The sequence below is a fragment of the Falco punctatus genome, assembly GCF_963210335.1.
Source record: "Falco punctatus genome assembly, chromosome: 4".
Taxonomy (NCBI): Eukaryota; Metazoa; Chordata; class Aves; order Falconiformes; family Falconidae; genus Falco; species Falco punctatus.
In genome coordinates, this window is record NC_137583.1 from 72488714 (window position 1) to 72511377 (window position 22664).

Genomic DNA, 22664 nt, shown 5'->3' on the forward strand with positions numbered 1-22664 from the left:
TATATGCTTACCCCAGGAGCAATGTGCTTAGTTTGAGGAGACATCAGGCGTCTGTCAAGCATGTCAGACTCACTCCAAGCAGGCCAGCTCTCCCAGCAGCAGCAGCAACGCTTCTTACAAGAGCAAAACCTCCGACGCAAAGCAGTGCACCAGTGAAAACTTCAGCAAATCAGCCTGCATTAACCATTCTGTGAAATACTTGTCCATCTAAGGCCTGGTGTAAAGTGCCCAGCTTTTGGCTGTATGGAGCAATACTGTTTGCTGGTGATTCCTCTCAGCTGTTGATCTGATTCAGTACCTATGTTAGGTTACAGCTCAGCAGAGAGGCCGTCACCATCAATTACCGAGGAGGAGTGGGAGGGCTCTGCACTCCCGGTGACGTCAGCTGCTGTAGGAATGAAGCCTGAACACTTGCTGGAGTAACATAACATTTTATTAATCTCAGATGCATGCCTTGCAGCACGCATGGCCTCCTGTTAACATGCAACAACTGGCTATGCATCCAGAAACAAATCATGGAGAAGTATATGAACATGGACACTGGGCAATTGATTACTGATGTTTGTGGGCACGGGTTTTTTCTTCCCTCCCCATCCCCACCCCTATCCCAAGATACTAGGCACTGGAATTTCAAGTTGGAAATCTCAATTTAGGTTGGAAATCTCCCCTGTAAAAGGAAAATTATGCTTGATGGTAATTAAGGCAGAAGATCTATTATGGCAGAAGATACATTCAAATGAACCTTACTCATGGATCCTCATAAAAACTACGATCCTAAAAAAACCCCTCATTAGACATCAGCATGGCAGTACTTCCACGCATTAGCCCATTCACTGAACCCATCAGGAAAACTCATGTGCATAATATTACTGGCCCTAAACAGATTAAGAATTTGCAAGATTAGGGTCAACTGGCTTAAAATAGGAGCATAGGTTAAATGTAAATAAGAGTGAAGGATATATGTCTGCATTATTCAGAGGCTTCTGGGAGTGTAGTAAAGAGGAGTAAGGAGCAGGCAGCAACAGGCAAGGAATGGTACGAACAGAGGAAGAACTGTGGAGAAGCCACTTTCTGCTTCTGCTACCGCTGAAATGATAGATGATGAGACAGTGACTCCTGAAAGCAGCAACAAGCACAAACATTTTTTTTGGCTCCAGCTGCTCAGTAAGCTAGGTAATCTTCTCCTCTGCTTACATCAAGAGACTGGTCTTTAATAGGCATGCCAACCAAGCAAAGCCCCATAAAGTCAAAACTGGTCCATGAGAGCTGAAAATACTGCCTATTTCCAAACTCCAAACTCTTAACACTGACTTTGTAAGTATAGTCTGTAAATTCAACAGTAATTGGAGAGGGAAGGGCAGACCCCACTTAGATGACTCACAATAAGAATGAAAACATATTTATTTTTTTAAATAATATTTCAGACTGGCTTCCATTAACATTAACTGGTTTCTACACATACTTTCACACAGCCTCTTTTAAGGTGTACCAAGGTCAATATAAAGTTATCCTCTTTCCTCCCCCCATCACTTAAAATGTGATTTCTTATTTATATTAGAAGCATACCATATTGTTAACAATTCTGACTCACTGAAACTAGAAGTGACTTTTGGTTGATACATGATCGGGTGGTTGGGTTTGTTTTTTTCTTTTTGTTGTTGTTGGGTTTTTTTGCAAGGGTAGTCTGGGAATGCAGGATTGTTAAAATTTTATCACTGTTTCAGAAACCAGTATTTGTGTTAGGTCCAGTTCAGATGCCAAAATAGAATCAAGTAAGTAGAAACCTTGCATAATTTTTTAATGATAGCCAAATATTTATTCCTCATGAAATAGATATCTCTATTCACCTGGCATAGATTCGGCAAAAAAAAATACAAAAAACAGTGACAACTTCTTGTATAATTTATTTTTACTTCCATAAGGCACTTCTAGGATGCACTATTAAACTGAAAATGTTGGAACAACTACTGTTTTCAGAGGAAGCAAACAGCAAACTTTAGTGAATATGATTTTAGATGGCTGTGAGAAGTATAGCGATTTCTGATGCAATACTGTATTAATAACATGGGGGTTTTTTACAGTACAATTACTGAGCCAGCTTTTTGGCAAAATTATCATCTTTAAAAAGTTTAACACATGCTGTGGGACACAAATACCTTGGGGCAAATCTGAACTACTCTGAAGAATACACAATCCCAGTCCCAGCTGGAATATCACAATTAGGACAGGGCAGCTCTGATTCCAGAGGCTTATTTTCTGCCCTTCAGCAGAATTTACAGAATACTGAAACCAAGTTTGCAAGATCAGGCTGTCATCATGGCAAATTTTGGCACCACAGCATTGAAGCAAAAGAACTTTGTACTAGAAAACACAGTAATAGGAAGATTTAAACCCCAGAAACAGCAATAGAAAGCTCCGTAAGTCTTCTAGCCATACAACAGAAACAACTTCTTTTTCTTCTTCTTTTTTTTTTAAACATGTCTTGACTAACACAACAGGAACACAATTAATCCAATGATTACTATTTTCATTCATTCCTTAATCCTGTATAGCACTAATGATGAAGTAACTTGAACATTAAATCTTCATACTGCATTTTACACAGTGTATCATCAGAAGTCTCAATTAATTTTAAACATAACCTTATGAAATTTTACTATGTTTGGATTATAGATGTCATTAAGCACAGGACAAAACACAGAAGCACCGAGTGACTAAATGCTCAGTAATGTATTAATAGAATCTTGCTTGTGAATGTTTAAGGCTTCGTCGTTTTGTTTAACAAAGCAAGGTATTGGGGACTCTGCCTCTTTCCATCCCAAGCTGAAAATGGATGTCTGTCTAAAAGTTCTTGTTGACAAACCAGATAAAAAATGAGCTGTTAGAGATCACAACAGTCAATAACTCAGCAGTAATAAAAGCTTAGACATACGAGTAATTTTTCTCATCACCAAGTTATTGTGCATCAGCTGATCCATATGTGGACACGTGGGCATGCTTACCACATGGTAAATAAATTAAGGCAATTTATTGTAATTCTGCCTCGTTGTGGATTATGTTATCTGGCATTTGCCGATGGATAAAGGTGTGAACAGGTAATGCATGTCAACTTGTAAATCCACGTATCTACATCTTACATATATATGTACACACACACACACACACACAGAGGAGAATTCTGTTTCTCCTTTTCTTCCCATTTTAAAGGCAGATAATGCATTTGATTTTCTTCAGTTATCTGAGATACCACACTTTGCTTTTATTCAGTCATCAAGTACCTCATCAGTTTTACACAGTTTCTCAAATGATAACTTCATGTTTTTGAGATTCCTCAGCCAACTCTTTAAGTACCCAAGTCTCCCATACAAAGGACTCAGGCTAAGTATGGTCCAAGCTGTTCCCTTTCCCTATTTGAAGGTGACTATCTATCACTTTGCCATCCAGACAAGTTAGATATGTTACTAGCTCTTCTCCCTTGGTAAAAGCTTCAGAGGAGTTTCCTTTCCCCTTTTGGAAGATCCAGTCTTCCCAAAAGACAGCAAGGTATGTAAAACCCTCATTTATTGTATACAACAAGACAGTAGAACACTGTATATGTCTATGCATAGTATATATATATGAATTTTGACATCTACAACATTTTTGTTGAGAAGACAGATGATATTTTAATCAAAGCTCACAGAGTCACCAATTCAATAGCAAACAGACCCAAACCCAGAATTCCTAAATTGCTGCAACAGCCTTTCCACAGAAAACATGCAAAATCACGCAAATCCTGTCGGCAGAATACTGGTCAGCTCCCTAGCACATGCCAAAGTTTATGAAGGTCTCTTAGGCTTATCATTCCCTCCCAGACCTTTACTGAAGGGCCAGTCTGCTTGGTGTTTTGCACACTAACCGAACAGGGCCACTTATACAGCGGAGTCCCAGGTGAAATGCTGAGTGGCTGGTTGGTACTTCTAGCAAAAGACAATAACCCAGCTGCTCATCCAGCACAGTGGGAGCTGAGCTGTACGACAGCCGACGGCTTCACTCTGCCCAGTTTGAGTAACGGACACAAGCAGGGTCTCTGCCCTCCAAGGAACAGTTTCTTCACTACCAGATACAAAGTCAATCTCTTCTTTTTCTCTCTGTGGCCAATGAAAAGTCAACTATTTTCTGTAAGCGGGAGAGGGCTTGAGATCAAAAATTTGCCACAGAATAAGAGAAAGTTCTGCAATGCCTAAATATTGCAAAATGAGTTTGAAAGTTTGAAACAGGTGAGTACTCAAACCAGGAGGGTTACTGGTTATGACAAACAGGAAAGATCTTAATTTTTTTAATAACGGCAAGGTGACTTTGTTAGATACCTACTGGGAGGAAAAGGTTCACATCTATGTTTTACACTTAAAATGCACAGTAAGAGTGCCTGGCTTACTGAGAACTGCACCTTCACATTCCTCATTTTTTACCAGCTAACTTGAAGAATCTGTCTTGCAAACTGTTGATCCTGCAAGCAATAGCTGGATCTGAGAGCAAACTGTTGCATCTTTGTGGACGCTGATCTTCCTGACTTCAAGTACACATTGCTTTGCCAAAAATCAGTTTTATAGAAAATGTGAATTCCACCTGTCTAGATACAATCCCACTTTTACACAACACTGCCTTGCTGCAAGATCCACAAAGCAGGATCAGTGTGCAACAGTACTTCAAGGCTAGGTGTTGGTTAGGAAAGTAAGATTCACAGAGACTTACAGATTATTTTTAATTTCTGCAGAGAAGGAACTTCAGTGCTAGATGAAAATTTAAGTACCCTGATGGCACTGAAAGATGTGTTAGGAAATTTACAGGAAACTGAGTGCAGCACATAAAACATAAACATCAATAAAACAGCTAAACTAACAGTTTAAATAAATAAACACCACTGCTGAGAGTAGAGCTCTTAGTCCTCTCCACTCCTGCCCCCATCCCTGTTAACTTCCAGCATTCCCTTCCCTCCCCTCTGCTGGTCCCAGCACTTGTCAGACCCCTCCAGGAGGGCAGTGACATACGTACCCTGGAAGGAAACTACTTCTTTGGGTTTTTTTCTTTTTTTGTTTTTGGTTGGTTTTTTTTCCCTTCCTGCCAGGTCAGCAAGATGAAATAGCTAAAGGGAACAAAAGCAGGGGAGAGGATGCTAGTAGTGGCAGGGCAACATGCCTCCACTACACAAACTTCACTGCAACACATTACAAGATAACCCACCGAGGGCCTAGCTCCCTTTGTGAGTTTAATTTCTATTTTGTAATGCATAGCAGTGACTATGCAATGTATCATTTTAAAAGCAGAAAAGACATCTGCTTCGAAACAAGCATCTCACACTCAAAACAATAATTAAACACCCACATGCACTTAGTCAAGTAAACAGAAAAAATGACAGCTTTAAGATACATACAGTTGTGCTTAACATTCACATAGAATCTTTTTCTTATTAAAGATAATTCATGTCACATTTTTCCCTTTCAAAGTACATATTTAACACCAACCACAGTGAATAAGGCACACCCCTCCATCCATACATTTCAATTTTGTACTTATAATAGCTACAGACAAAGTTAGCTTACTGCAATCTCCTTCAATGTTAATTCTTCTGAAAATGTTCTTATTGGCCTGATCTGAAGCCCACAAGGCTCTCTTCACTTGGCTTTAGATTAGGCCCTTACATAACTGTAACATCTGGGGCCCATTTCTACTATGTAAGTTCCAACAAACACAGTTGCTGTGTGTAGAACTTCATTCCTATTTAACAGACATCTATATTTTGGAAAAGCAGAACCGATATTCAATTCTGTTCAACTGAACATACAAGTTGATACATATTCTCCCAGAAAAGTATGAAACAAATAACACAATTTTTAATGACATACACCCTTAATGTATTCCGGTGTGGGGTTTTTTAACTTCTGTGCTTTCCAAATTCATTTCCATCCCTGCCCAGGGGATAAAAACTGCAGCAAACCATTACTGCCACAGCTGGAACTAATGGAAGGGAGAAGATCCCTGTTTGGTACTCTTCTCCTACATTATTTACATTCAAAGTATACAAAGTATTACATATACTTTGTAAATTCTAGATTAATCTGTGATCTTACTCAGGAGACAGCAAAGCAATCTAACACTAAAGTGCAAAAGACTCAAAGTACCATTGTACACTGCACCCATGTGAAGCAATTGTCAATATGTGAGTGAAATGTGTATTTGTTTATGTGCAACACCACACTGAAGTTTGGGATTTCTATCTGTTAGCAAAAACTCCCCATACAATAGCCCATCGGGCTATATGTAATGAAAAAGTCTGATAAACTGTTATAATTTATTTTCTTCTTAAGCATAATTTTCCTCCGGTGAAGAGCAATTACAATTTCTTGTTAAATTGGTGGGGTTTTTTCCCACCACCAAGAATAAAAACATTACACAAGGATATCTATATCCATCCTTGTATACTGTACAAACAATAAAATATTAACAGGACTATCACTAAATCCTTGTGAAGAATTCAGTATTACTACTACAGAAAAAGCCTTGCTGAGACAAATAGATGAGCCAGAAATACTACCCAGTAAGGTGCACTGGTTTACAGGGAATCAGAGAACGGTCTACAGATTATAGCCTCTAAGATTATATCAAAACCAGGTCAGTACAACAGTTCATTAAAGGACTAAAAATAAGTTATGTTAAAATTATTTTCCCAACTTCTATCAATGCAATAAGAGTGGATTATTGACACTCTCATCTATAGTATTTCATGTTCCCTGTTGGAACATTATCACAGAATACTACAGCCTACAAATACCTGACATTATTTTTCTGTACCGATAGAAGTTATAGTTTATTAGGCCAGTAATACAGAATTTTCAGTGATCCTTCACAAACAGCAGCAGAGTCACTACCTATCAACCTAAAAGGCACTGGACTTGTCAATTCACGGTTCAACGCTATTTCTCTGGATTAGGAAAGCAATTATTTGCCGATTAAGACATGTAAATAGGCTCAAGAAAACAATGTAACATAGCAAAAAATACTGAATTACTATTTTTATTAATAACAAACACTGTATTTTTTTTTTCTTACAAGCAGGGAAAGAATAACAAAAAACATAGTCATGCCAAGGTTAAACTACAATGTATTACACACAGAGTCTACTTTGATAGAAGATTAGCAAAACCGCAAAAAAAAGCAATTAAGTATTTGGTCAACTTTAACTGAATTCCCTTGTGCTCACCTACATAATCATATTTTGATTTCCAGAGAGCTCCTATATTTTTCAGCACACTGAAGTTTTTACTGGGCTGCTACCTTATATATATTTTTCCTTCTCTTTTTTTCCCCTGAGTGTTTGGGCCCAAGGCCTCCTCTATTGCTCTGAAGACTGTATTATTAACTTGTTCTTTGAAATTTCTGAGAAGCTCATCCCTAGCATTTTCTATAGCTTCAAAAACATTTTATCTTCACAACAAGCAGCACAGTAAGATGAAGGGGGCTTTTTTCTCACTTTACAGGAGACTTAAAGCAGGCAGAACACAGGCAGAAGGGGCCGCTAGTTCTGAAGGCCATGGTATCTCCTCAGCATTTAAAATGGGAGCATGTGATCTTTTTGTGGCCAGCGGCATCAAAATTTGGTGTGTAAGAGAAAGCTTCCTGCTCCCAGTACCAGTGCCTTACTTCCGAGTAGCTGGCAACAGCAAGAGATCCTCTTGTAAGGCCACCTGTCTTTGGAAGACATGCAGAATATTTCTCATGCTCTCACAAGACAACTAAAAAAAAGAAAACTTTCTTAAAACTGAAGGAAGATGCTAATTAGTGGGTAGAGCAGAATTCAAATGTACATAAAACCCTTAAAGCAGAAGCATCCCTCCTGTTGCATTTTGATCTCAAAGATCAGTCCTCAAGAAAGAACTTGAGCCATCACAACCACCTGCCACATCATCTCAGAAACGTGTTTCTGTTGAGTAAATGACATGTGCAGCAAATGACAGAACTGGGCCCAAAAGTGAGCGGACACAACACATTCTTGGAATACAAATCCATTGAGAGCCAGTGAATGCACATCAAATAAACTTTAGATATAATACTACTGTCACAGTCCTTTTGCCAGATCTTGTGGAGAATGAAATACCTTGTGGAAGGCTATCATGACACACCTGCTTTGTGCTTATATTTCTCTCTATTTCTGCTACTGGCTACTATTGGGAACAGCTAGATAAATCTTTCCTCAAACTTGGTACAGCATGTTTTATGTCAAGCGCTAAATTAACAGAGGAAGGGATGAAAGAGGGAAGAGAAGGAGATACACGCTGAGTTCCTCAACTTCCGAAGTTAGCTTAAAGGCTGATAGGAAACGTTAACTCCCAGGAAGCTTTGTGGTGCTAAGCTGCCCGTGAGGCTTCATGGCTGAGAGATTCCTCTGCAAAATCTTCCAGGGAAGGAGGTTGGTGTTAAATATGCTTAAAGTTTCCTTTTCATTCCTTTTATGTTCTTTTTAAACTCTGATTCTCTTTTTGTGATCAAGGACTTCGCTTTCCCTCTGGTAAAATTAAAAGCAACCTCCTGTTGTGTTAAAGCAAAAATTCTCCAGAAGCATCCCACCCAAATGTGGGGCACTAAGTACAAGCTGTCCTTTTAGATGATTACATGGAATGCACAAAGAACTGTTGTGCTTTTCCATTAAACTACACAGGTCAGTATGGATGTTAGTACTGTCAAGTACCAGGTTACGGGAAGGAGTTTTCCCTAGAGCATTACACAGTGCTTTCGACCATGAACTAGGCAGCAGAGGGACAGCCCATGACAGCAGGAACTGCCCAGAAGGTTACATTATCTCTGCAAATAGAGACTTCAGCTGATAGTGTTATTTTCCTTCCTAATATAATTCAGTCCATTTCTTTCCCATGATTACTTCCTTAATATTCTCAAAGAGCTAAGGACATGATATACCCTGCTTTTAAACCTGATTTTGCCCATAACCAGAAGCTACAGTAGACACTTTGCTTCCTATTTAACTTTGCTGTATAGCCAATGTCAGTATTTTGTTTGAAAAGTTAGTTTTCAACACAATATATTTGTGAAAGTACTGTTTTTCAAAAGCAGAATAAGGAGAGCAATTTAACCAAAAGAATTTTTAATATTTTTTAAGACAGTGCAACACCGACTGAATTTCTGATCAGCTGTACAGTAAAAAAAAAAAAAAATAATTACTCTGCAAAACATCCATTGCTCTGTGAATTATCAAGTACAACAAGACTTACAAATGATTGCTAAAATGAAATCTTGGCCATGAAAATGCCCATCTTTCATGCAAGGGTAGAAACAGAAACTGTTTTTCAGTAAACATGGAGGTACCTAAAACAGCTGGAGGAAGATCAGGACTTTTCCTCCTGGCTCATTTGGCTCATGGTCCACTCCTAGTAATTAGCAGAGCAATCACTTCAGGGCCCCGGAAGATACATTGGTGAACGCTAACAGCACTAGTACTCCAGCTCCCCTTACTGGGGTCTAATGCATCAAACATGCCTGGACCATTCTCCTGAACTGAAGCCAACCAGCTTGGAGTTGCCCAAGTCCATAGTATTAAACTAACTCTCTTCCCCTTCCAAAAGAGGATGGCTGAATCCAAACCACCGTGCAGGAATACTACCTGGCCTGTGCTGTCTCATCAGCGATGCCAAAGAGCTGCCTGGAAGACTGCAAATTAGTCCTGGCCAAATGCACACCAGGGACTGTTCTGACAATTCTAGAGTTGCACTCCTGTGCCAGGAAACCTCTGATGCTCCTCAGCTCCCACGTACAGAAACAGCCTTAGCTGTTTCAGCTTCATTAACTCCTACAGGGAAAGCCAGGCCCCATTTATGGACACAAATGCACATTTAAAATGCACTCAGGTGATTGTTTCACCATCGTTTCTAAGCCAACTCAAGTATTTCCACTTTATATCCTCACCTGCTCATCTAGAGCTTTCTTTCAACCTGGCACTATATGGCATCAACCCCGACAGACGCCACAGTGCTAAGCCTCTCCAGGGTCCTTCCAGAGATGCCCCTTCATCCCTGCCTGATGGGACAGCCAGACTTTTCCCCTGGCAGGCAGGGCCAGCCCACCAGCTGCCTGCACAGTATATAGAGCATCCCACGTGGCCCTTACAGGCTTTGAGACTTTCCATCAAATTTGAGCACCACTAATATCAGCTTATTTGTGTTCTGAACGTTCTTACTTCTTCACTTTAATTCAGTTAATTATTTCCATAAAGCTTTGATAAAGCATGTAAAAGGAGATTTAGAAAACAAAACTGTGTTGGATGCAATGCTGTCATTTAAATGCCTGGTTAGTTTAAGGAAGTTGATGTTTGTTTAAGGCCTTGGTAACATAAACATCTGCCACGCTTCCAGGCATTTTACACGCAGATTTAGGATTGCTGATGGCATCCATTAAGAAAAATACATATTTATCTTCCTGCAACTGGAGTTATTCCTATAAACCTCTTTAAGATGAATTTTCACTGATACTGACCCACCTCAACCACTGCTTCCCTTCTCATCACCTTTCCACACCGAATTTCATTACCTTTTAGAGACAGCAAATATTCAGATCAGTATAACGTAATACAAATTAAAGCACATGTTCACTTTGGATCACTTAGAGATAATTTCAAACTTAACAGCTCCCCAAGACTGTGCTTCCTCCTGTGCAGCTGCAGAGAGAACAGGTTTGGGTGGGTTTGTTTTTTTTATTTCTGGCTGATAGAAGATTTCAGTGGTGCAGCAAATCAAACATATTGTGTGTGTCTGTTTCAGGTCCAGAGACTGGTCAGCAGCAGAAAGTAATCAGAGACAGGAATTAAGAGAATGATTTTGTGTCCCAGATCTGGGGAATGCCACAGGATTGCTAAGCAGTGTTTAGACAAGAGGCTGCTGGAAAGAAGCTTCCAGAAAAAAAACAAAACAAAAACCACAAAAAAATCAAAACACAACAACAACAAAACACAAACCTCCCATTTGCTATTTCTGGTTCATAACAGATATTTTGGGATTAGCTTATGATGCAGAGAGGTGAATGCATTGTAGAACAGAAAGAATCTGAATTACAAAAGCAATTAGGCTGTTTGTGTAATGGAAATAAAAGAAGGGAAAGGGATTAAGAAAGAAAGGAGAATTAACCAAACACAAGGATTTTCTAAGAGAGGAAATTTTACTTCAGAAATTATTTTTAATCTGATACACGGCGGTGACATTCTCAGTGCTGTTCTGCCCACCCAAAACCCTCTGCCTGCCCTGCAGCTGAGGCTGAGAGAGGGAGGAGGCACATCCCTTTTCCAGCTCCTGGACAGTAAAGAAACATGGAGTTAGTCTTTTACACCTCTTCCTTAAAGTATTAGAAACTGAAATGATCTTGTAGACTGAATTTTTAATTATCATGCATTTTGTTTCAGTAATAATACATAGAAGTCAGAGATGAAGCAATCTTCATCAGGTTGCGTTGTCTCCCATGTACTGTGCAAATGTTTTTGGCAACATCGAAAAACAGAAGTTTACACAGTTTTGTGGCATCTGACAACAGTGAGCCCTGAGTTACAGATATGAAACCAGTATTCAGTTGTACATCATTATCTGATTATTGGAATGCCAAATGCCACTTTGGTACATCTCAAAACATTAAGATCTCAGCCATATCACCTTAAAGGAATAACTATAAATCAGATGAGTTTTTCAGAATTCGATTATTCAGTTTACTTCTGTTTTAAATTACATCTGCCTATTTCTATAGCCACTTTTTTTCCAACCAACCTAACTTAAAAGCTCACCTTCAACTCTGGATTAATTCTTTCCCTGTGTCTTTTCTCTGCTTCCATCTTCTGTCACTCCCTTATGTATCGCATCATTCTCTTCTCCCTCTATTTCGCTGCTCTCACCGTATTTTGACTTTGTTTTCCTAATTAATACAATTTTTCTTCCAACAATCTTATAATCCATTCCACTTCAATTTATTCTGTTGTTTTCCTATTACCTGCAAAGAAACCCCTGCTCCCAATCCTACTTTCTTAAAACACCCAGGAAATCAATATTTAATCAAACAGCTGCAGGACTTTTGTTTTAAATATCTGAAACCTCACCTGAGATGTGTCAGGGAATACGGTTTCCTTAAAATAAATTCTTAATCCTTTTTTCATTATGAAATTCAGTAGAGCTAAAAAAAGATTCATTACTTGCAAAATTATTTCTGTATTAAACCTATTAGAACAGCCCTGACAGAGAAGAATTTGCAATGGAGAACATAAATCATTCAGGTACTTGGAAAAGTCAGGTCGTTTGGAAGGTGCTAGATATCCAGTATTTTTGGTTTAAGGCCGTTTTACAGGACATTTTGTGACAGATACCTTTTGATGGAGGGTTCAAAGACCCCCTCTCTCCTTAGTTACGTATTTCTCATCTCCTGACACGTTTGCACATCAGTTTGGGTGAAATACAACGCACAAGGAGCACAGGGAGACCCAGGTACCAGTTTGCCACTGCCAAGGCTGGTACGTGAAACAGGTCCTGTCATGGCTGCAAAACTGCCAGGTTTAATTAATTCTTTAAACCAGGGCAGAAAGGTATTCTAGCTGGTAAACTATGCAATTTCAGTTTTTTCCCTTCTTTGCATGGTGGGCTTACTTAAAGGAAGCAGAATGCTGCAATTCTGTTCCTAAACAAAAAAAAAAAATATAATTGCTAGGTTTATTGATCCATCAAGGAAAATTCCCATAGAGAACAGAAAAATCAAATTTTTATTACATTTGTCATTTTTACAATTTACTCATATCACTGTGAGAGGAAATTCAAGCACAGTCGCATTTTAAGTAATTGTTTCAACTCAGAACTTACTCCCTCACACACCCTATCCAACTGGCTGGCAAAGGGAGCACAAAGGAAGGGTCTGATTGCAGCTCTTCAGCCTTCTCATTCAGCAAACCGTGTTGGATGAGCACAGCCCAAACAAGGCACGCGTTTTTCCTGACGCCGCTCGGCGGATGAGAGGAGTCTCCTGCCCACCTGACCCAGTGTGCCTCACAGTGATTGTTTCTTCGTAAGGAGATTTAGGCAGTTTGCGTCAATCAAGGATTTAGCACAAGACATAAATGCCATCCCTTCTTAACATAAACAAACAGCTGCCAGCACCTCCCTTGATGAGCTAAGGGTGCATGGGCGGCTGGCAAAAATTATAAAAGTTAGTCATTTCTAGTGTATTCTCCCCTTTTAAAAATACTACCTAATCTTATTGTTTAATCATAGGACTTATTTTAAAGGTCCCCATTTTTCTGCAGTAGCAAAAAAATACTTAAAAATACTACAGAGGCAGACATAAATAAAGTGGGAATTCTTATAAATAATAATATTAAATGCCTAGAATCACATACAGAGTACAAAAATCATTAACAGAGTAAGCCTACGTAATCATTAAATATTTTTCCATTTCCAGGTGTCTAAATTAGCAAACAGAACTCAAATAATGAATTATTGTATAAGGCTTGATCCTTGCTCCATGGAATATATCTAGATCAGAACTACAGCTGAAATTAGCACTCACAAGTCACAAGCCTTCAAGCCCTGTCAGATCTTCTTTTTACTGTAAATTGAATAATAGTAAGTAAAAAATAAATCTTGAAATGAATTGTTTCAAATTGCAGTATCAACACAAAACATGCTTGAGTTTGCAAGCAACAGCTTCTGCTTTTTAAACCTGGCCACGTTCAATACATGCTTACAAATCAAAGGATTACCTAACGGAATTATGAATTACTTAAAAACTGGCCCAATCATTCCCACAATGAACTTTGTGAAATTACCATTAAATTAGTAGTTTGCCAGATACCCAGTAGAAGGCAAATGAGGAAACATCCCTGCCACCCAAATAATCTGTCACATTGGGTAGCAGGGCTGGAGGCCTTTCTCCTCCTCACTCCCACACTCTTCACCACCAGCACACGTGTGCAGTTTTTTTCCAGGTGAAAATGAAGCGGCCTAAATACACCTCACATACCATCTGATTTCCTCATAAAATAATTTAAATAAGAGTACCTCTTCTTTGCCCTAGATTCTCCTTTCAATAAGCTGTTTGGTAGCACACACACACCGCCCCCCCCAACCACCCCCCCACCCCAGTTAAATCAGTTGCAGTCACCCTTTTAGCGACAGTGCCAAAAGTTCCCTTCATGATGTCAGAAGCTTATTACAATTATAGCACCTCTTAGCACTTGAACTTTTGATCTGATTTTTTTAAAAATAGCAAAGACTCCCATATCAAAAGATCATTATTGAAAATAACAGTATTAATGCTATTTAATCAGCTCCGATTTCTTTTAACCTCTTGAACCAGAAGGCAGCATACCACATATTCTATTCTACATTTGGACCAACTCGGAATTCAAAGCTGTGCCTTTGAATATTTCATTCTGACGCTGTTAAAATAGCAATTGGGGAAGCACACAAAGCCCCATACTAACATTTTGGGGTAAAGCTTGTCCATTCTGACTTCCTATGTTCTTCTGCTGAAAGTTTTTGGGAGTCAAATCTGACAGTTTCACCATGAGTTTCTTTCTTTCTTTCTGTGCCCCTGCAGAAGCAGGGATGGTAGGACGAGGCAAACTGCCTTGCAGGCTCAGCACCTATTCTTCACTCTGTGGCTTCCTTAAAGACCTTGCTTTTCTGGAAAACCACTGTCAACAGTATTCAATTATAGTCTAAGGATGTCTTCAGAAACTTTCAAAACTCTAGGTCCTGCTCACAGGGTAATATTGCAGGGGTTTTTAGACAAGATTAAAATCAGATATATTTCTTTTGAAAGCAGGGTCCTAAACATGTACGGAGTTTCTGAAAACAAAACAGATGCTGTGACTTTGTAGAACAATTTTGTCAACACATCATCTGATTATCTTTTCATTTTTTTTTCCCCTCAAAGTGTAAGGGGTATGAGCCCACTTCTACCCAGGAAAACATAATGTCATAAACATACCACAGGGATTTAAAAATGAAATGGCAATCGCTGGAGCAGTTCTTGTCCTCACCTATGCTTGCACAATCCTAATTAACAGTGGGCAGAATCTGGCCTGCTGTGCAAACCCCATCTAATCCCCACACTGTAGTCTGCCATGCCAGAAGGTTATTCCTTGAAACACTCTCCAGTAAGCCGGATAATTCTAGAAATGACATTTCAATGCCACTGAATCAGTTTGCCTAGTGCTACGATTTAATTTCTAAGCCTCTTCCACTTCACTGTACTTTTATTACAACATAGAAACGGTGACAGTGATACTGCTTTTGAGAAAGAAATGAAAACCAACAATGACTATTTTGGCCTGCAGTTTGGGACACTCATTTGGAAGTAAATCAAGTGTTTACAAAGATAGCATCGTCCCTCATTTGTTGTATACCTACAAGGTATATCACAGATTATAAATTGAAGCAGAACATTTAGAAAGAGACTCTCAGAGAGCCAGAGTACCATCTAATGTGTAAGACAAAAAGATCAAACCGATTTGTTTAGTGTCTTAGGACTGCATTAAAAATGAGACACTGGAGCAGTGAGAGCACAGCAGCTGGTTTTAGAATATTTAGCTCCGGGCTCCCAGAAAAAGGGCCTATGACAGCAGGAGTGCACAAGGAGAAGCGATGGACTGAGCATCCCAGAGGCCTACGGAGCAGAGCTGGGGAAAGTTTATATTAGGTCACGTCATTGTCCCAAGGCTGATGGCTCAAGGCCATTATGCACCTCCTCGCCTGAGCTGCACTTACAGCTCATTATCTGTAACCCTGGTTTTAAGGCTGGGGGTTTAGCATAGGAAACTAAGCTTTATGATATAAATAAAACCAGATCCTGCAAACAAATAGGTCTCTACTAAATGGAAATCAGTTTTATAAATATTTCCAAGTTCAACCCCTTGCTATGCTGATGCTATAATCTATGTGGAATAAGGGGCAATCTGCAACAGTGCTCTCTGGGGACAAGTACTCCAAATTCAGTCTCCAATTTCTCATTTATGCCATGTAGGAATTAAAACAGGGCAAGCTTCTGCACCAGGTCTATGATTTCGTGCTCTTCGGCAGATTGCCTTTATCAGCTCCATGTTCACATCCAGCTGCCCACGCAGGCAAGGAAGAGCTCGCCCAGCTGTGCTTGCTATTTCTTCACAGCTCTGGAAAATGGGCAGCTCACAGCAGGGATGAAAGGAGACGCTGCTCTGCCTGATGTCAAAGCTAGGAACACTGTATTATGCAGATAAATACACCTATACTTTTCAGGACATTCCTGTCCTCATGACATAAGGGACATGAGTGACATGACATATCTCTTTATTTGCAGATACCTCTCCTCAGACCAACTGAGTACCATTTAAAGACCACTAACTTTTTTACAGCTCATTTTCCAGTTTCACACAATTTCTTCACCTGTTGTCTCTTGCCTTGTGTATCTTTGGTAAAACCAATTTTTAACTCTGCCAGTTATGAGACTACTGATTTGTTTATTTTTTTAATTAGCAAAGCAGTAACACAAAAATCTTGAAAAAACACAGTATAGCAGCATAAGGAAATTTGTATCTGCTCCATAGCACTCTATACTCCTTCACACTTCCTTGAAGCCAAATTTAGTAAGAAAAATTAGAAGACTATTGAGTCAACTAAAGATTTAAGTATGTGGTTTTCTTCAAGTCAAGCAGATATCTGAACAAATACTTAGGCATATGTGCAACAAAACAGATTCTGATAAGTATTTAATGGTTTAATCTTCACCACATTTTTTTTTTTTTTAAAGTGGTCTCAGTATATAAATTCCAGTTCACTGCAACAGAATTTCCTAAGTTTGGCTATAATAACACCAATACAGTTTTATACACCAAGAACCACAAAAGAACACCGAACCTCAAGTGTAACACTGACACATAAACACTAAAAGACTCAGCGTGCACCTCACCACATGGTATAGCCGACCATCTGTCTGTAAAAGACCTGGGGACATAGGGTGGGGAAGGGGGGGGGTGTTTCCTGTACCATCAACTGGCAACTGATAATGTTACATCATAAAACACTTCAGCCAACTATAAATATCTCTGAAGGTCACCAAAATCTATAGAAAGGGGTCAGGTCAGTGAAGGCTGTGTACAATAGAATAAGAAAATACTTCAGAGCAGAGAAAGAAATGGGCTTCAAGAAGGTCATTGTGGTGGAGGAGGCAAAGCTGCTTTATATAGAGGAACTCAAGGATGATGTTTCATCCTTGGGATTTTAATACAACTACTTTAATTTTTTTTTTTATTAGACGTACAATTCAAACTATGCACATTTACTAAAGAAAATTTAAAATACATGGTCTTCCTATAATCAAATTAGAATTCGTCTTGAAACTGGGACAATACAAAATATGGAAGGATCAAAACATCAAGTGCTGCCAGCCGCATAAACTCACTTTATGGCAGGACTTTGTAGAAGGTAGGAGAAAAGAACAGATTAAGGATTTGATCCTGCACCTCCCAGCACAGGCCAGGAAGAGGCCCCAGAGGCTCCCTGCCCACAGCCACAGCCAGCCCGGGCACTGCCAATGCCATCAGGGAAGCACTGTTTAGATTCCTCAAGCATACAGAAAACTGCAATTAAGACATCTCTCTTGGAAAACTTAGGACCTGAAAAATATGACTTTAGACTTTCCAAACCAGTTTTCATCAGCTCAGTGCTGCTCAGCCCATGCCATATCAACACGGACACTTCATTTCAGCATGCCTTTTTGCTCTGAAATGCATTTGACAAGCTCATCTTCTCTCATGTCAAAATACATGTAAAAGAGAAAATTGGAAGCCTAACACAAAATAGGCATTAAATGACATCCCAAACTATAGTTTTTAAAAGGGCTGAAATCTTCCTGGCACAGTATAAAAGACACTATGGAACGTTTAAAGCCTAGCATAATCCTAATACTTATTATACAGCAATTTTAGATTGAATTATCCCAACCTTGAAAAAAGCATAACTCAGTGCTAGAGAACTGACCTGCACAATCTCCCACCACAACAGGCAGTGCCAACTGCATTTGGGCACAGCTACACTGAGCTGCACACATTCAGCGTAAGGCACAAGGGGAGTACTGCCGCACTGCACTTGGCTGAATTCCATGCTGCCCCCCTTGACTAACTTCTGGAGTTACTGGCATTCCAGGCCATTTAAACTGGATCCACATCCAGCTGTGCCAGGCAGGTAAGGCCTGTGCCAAGGTACCGCATGCTCATGAATGGCAGGAAGCACCAGATCCAGGAAAGGATCTGGCAAGGGTAGAGTCCAAAGCCAGAGATTCAATCCTGAAAGCTCTTTCCTACAAGGCTCTAAAATTTCTTATGGGGAAAGCATCTTACTCTTGAAACAAACAAAAGCTCAGCTCCCAGCGTTGAGATCCCAGAATATCTCCACTCGTTTCCCTGCCAGACTTCATCTGGCAGCTTCAGACCATGCACAAACAGGAGCAAGCTGCTGCAACAAAACACGTGAAAGACTGAGACCCAGATAAGTAAGAAGTTTAAAGAATAAAAATAATGAACATGTAGCTTTATGAAAAGTAGGGAAGATCAGCAGATTTCAAGCACCTGGTCTCCCAGACTGAAAAGCCAGAAAGCACAGGTGAAGATCATGTTATATCACTCCCAGTTAGAGCTTCTCAAATAATTATTTTTTGGGAACAGGGGCCAAATCAGTATCTTATAACATTATGCAATGGCTTGTACAAACCTAGGAATACACCAAAATTATTTTTTTCAGTTTACTTTTACTGAAATGCAAGTACAAAATTAATCTTTTGGAGTTAAAAAAATAAGTATTTTAAAAATTGATGTCTAATCCAGGACTTGATTTTAAGAAACGTCTGAATTAAGAGTGTTATGTTACATGTACAACCCCTCATCAGAAACTTAAGAGTTATTTGGGCCCAGGTAATGAACTGTGTCATGAATTCATTGATAATTTATTTCCCTTCAGTAACAGTTAAACGTATCTGTCATCGGCCAGACTGCTGAGATTTCAGTTTCAGCTTCCATACTACATACTCATTACCACAGTTAATATTAATTGGTAATCAAAGAGAAAAGCACCTGAAGCAAAGGAACAAGACAGAAATAACCTCTTTATTCCCACAAGGCAAGAACTGAGACATGATAATAGGGCGGTATGTTTACAATTTATTTTTACCCTGTACATAATAAAAGACTTCACCAACCAGAGTGAACAGACATTTTTCATCAGCACTTTTGTTTTTCAAATAGAAGTTTTTTATTATAAGCAAAATTGCATTAAGCATGCAAAATGACTTATTCAGTGATTTGCATAAACATCTTCCATGGCGTGCACAAAACTTGACAGCTGTGATTTGCTTTACCCATGCATAAATAACAACAAAATTGGCCCAAAAACTTTTACTTCCCATTTTAAATGTGAAGTCTAACAAGGTAAATAAAAAGGTTATAACTTCCAGGAATACAGAAAAACACTTAGCCCAGACCTAGTAAGAAAACACTAGAAAAGAAAATAGGGCAAAAAATGTTAATAAATATAAAGTTATTGAATTCCTGATTCTCAGGAGATTTATATTCTATTGACCACAATGCTGAATGGGACATAAATATAGTTAAAAGAGCTAAATTAATAAAAATATTCTTTACCATTTAAAAGAAATATCTAAGTGCTTTGAGAACTCGGTATTTCAAATATCCAATATTTGGCTATTCAGAGAATACCCAAATATTTCGAATCTTTAAAATAAATTCAAAATTAAAGGAATGTAGAAGTTTCTAGAACTTTGGTTAATCTATTCTACATTTAAACTTTAAGATATTTTAGAAGTCTACAAAGAGTAGCCACTAGCCAGAATTTGCTGAATTTTTTTTATTATTTGTTTCTTTCTATAACCATTTTAAGCTATCAACATGTGTGTAAAATAATTTATTTAGTCTAGGTGAGTACACTGTGCCAATGGAAAGGCACATCCGTTGTCTAAGGGGATTATTTTCTTCATATTTAACCAAGATTTAGAAGGTGAGAGGGCATAGAAGAGAAGGACTTGCATGACCTTTGCCTTCTTGCACTATCCTGTCTAGACCATTTAAATGCTTGAGTCAAAGTATCCTCTTTAAACAGTACAGGCTTTATTTAGACAATAAGCTGCTCAAGCCAGACAGGTTTATTATTTGCCTTCAGCATGATATGCACACTGGTTACAGCAGAAAATCAAAAGTACTTTTGAAGTAAGATCTATCAAAACAATACTGTAACATAAATATAAAAGTCAAAATTGAACCATAAAGTGAAAATCATTCAGTACTAAGTCTTAAATATTTAGAAGGAAATAAGTAAAGATAATTAAAAAAAAAATAATCTTAACAGATATCTAACCAGCAAAATATATATTTGCTTCCTATCCCATGGAAATAATTAAAAATTCTGCAAATTTATCAGATTTAAAGGTTAACCATCCTCATTCTGATTTTTCCTTCATTTTTATTTACAGCTTTTACAAAATGACTTAGCTATTTTAATTACTTCTTTTAACTTGTGAAAGTATAAATCAGGACAGCTTTTGGACAGCAGTCTCTCAAACTTTTAAATATTTACTTAGCTAGTTGCTTAATTGGAAGGAAGCAGAAATTATGTTACCAACTTTACGCTAAAAAAAGTTTAACATAATTTGGAGTTAAGCACAATACGGCCTTGACACTAGTTTGCTGCCTTGTACCGGAAGGCATATAGCGTAGCAGAGGAAAAGAGCCTTGAGGCATTAGTGTAATCCACCAAGGTTAAAGTGGGAAAGCTAGAATGATTTAATACATTTTAAGCATTTTAAGCCCATAGTACAGTAAATGGTCCGTTGCTAGGAAGCAATCCTGACTAAAAATACAGCTCTTCTTAATATGCTGGCTTGGTGTCTAAAACATGCCAGAAATGGGTCTCACTGAAGGTGAGACCTCCTGTCCTTGAATAGAGACCCCAATTCACATTCACGAACGTCAGAACCTGAAGTGCTTCTAAACCTGGAGGTTATGTCTGACCAGGAAAAGCAAGCTGAAATGATGGATGATCTTTACTAACAACTTGTCAGGAGTGTCCACATTGGGGGAACCATGGCAATAACTAACATCTCTTCAAAATTAGCAGATTTAAAGTTCTGATCCCCCACTCCAACCATGGATTGGCCACCCATGAAGGAAGAACTTCCCACCAGACACCTGAGAACCCCGGGACTGGCTGACTGCCTGGGGGCTTCCCTGAGGGGAACTGAGGGATGCGCTAAGCAGTCCCAAACCCCACCCTACATGCTACGATAAATTCCCATAAATAACCAGCATTTGCCCTGCTCCATGAAAACAAAAGCATTTGACTACCCTAATTTACAGCTGTAAACAGATGAAGCAATGCTTACTCATGCAAATTAAAAATTAAAACCCTCAGAAACAGAAAGCAGAATTTGGCAGTAACAATGATGAGGAGTTCCAACCATTTAGCTAAAGAACTGACCAGTTCTCAAGTAATACTGGACCAGTAAGTTCAGTACCATTAGGGAACACAGTATGCCAGAACATGGCCTGCGAGGGATGGAAGTGCCGTGAATAACTTGGAAAATGGGAACTGAGCCCTTAGAGGAGGCTCTGGGTGAAGTTGCAGTTGTTACACTTTGTGCAAAAGATCCACTTACTCTCATTTTAGATAATTAAAAATATATTAATGGAAGAATAAAATAAATAACCCTAAGCATAGAATTGCAAAGGCATCACGAATTACTGTAAACAACTTGCAGACTTTGATCACAAAGTATTACACCTGTCTAATTTACAGTAAATCTTTACTGAATGCATTATTTAAGTAATTTGTTTCCAGTAGCTACATATTTTCTACATTGAGACAAGTAGAAATTGATAACAGCCTTAAAAGAGCCAGTAAATAGTGTAATTTTTTTTTAATTACTAGATACATTTCCTATTAATAATTACTTTGTAATTCAACTTTATTTTTTGTCTTTTCACTCTACAGTCCTTTCTCCTTTCTAGGTGGTTTCCTGCTAGAAAGACAGATAGATAGGTTGGTTTTGACTCCAACAAAAGGACTTCATTTACTTTACTACTGTAACCCAAGCAGCTGCAGCTCAATAGGCAGTTAAGGTGGAAAAGTTCAGACCTTTGGGATACCATTTTTTTGGCAGTCTCCTTTTTCAGATTTTCAACAGGTTTATTATTTTTGCCTTAAACTCCTTTCCTTCTGCCTCAAATAGAGAAGAGCCCGACCACTCTCTTGAATGGGAACCAAGTTTGTCCCCATCCAAAGAGTAGATGAAAGTCTCTGTTATGTCCATAAACATTACATTTGGAGTCACACGCTTACCTGTTAGTAAACAGACCTTTGCGTCAGTGAGGTATAAAACTCTCCCTTTCCTCTACAATGCACACTTGGCATCTTTAGGGAGGAATCTTTTCTCTTTGGACTTTACATTCTCGGTCATTCTGCACATTATAGCCACACAAGATGTGAACACATATAACTAGGCTAATTTTTGTGCTAGCTTGATACAAATTCACAGCCGGTATCAGAAATAATAGAAATCACTCATTTTGAAAGCACAATGGTTTTGAATGTTTTTTCCTCAACCTCCTCCTT

General features: G+C 38.7%; 1 protein-coding gene across 5 annotated transcripts in view; it reads right to left on the reverse strand.

The window, feature by feature from the left end:
* The window catches only part of CACNB2 (calcium voltage-gated channel auxiliary subunit beta 2), a 269587-nt gene that overhangs the window by 126278 nt on the left and 120645 nt on the right, over window positions 1-22664 (reverse strand). For 2 of the 5 annotated variants that reach the window (XM_080382797.1, XM_080382796.1), the window contains exon 1: window positions 12-22201. The exons of the other annotated variants lie outside the window; for them this stretch is intronic. In XM_080382797.1, coding sequence (XP_080238923.1) covers window positions 12-62 — 51 coding nt within the window. In that variant the 5' untranslated portion in view covers window positions 63-22201. Of the gene's footprint in view, window positions 1-11; window positions 22202-22664 lie in introns of those variants that run through there. 5 annotated transcript variants of the gene reach the window in all.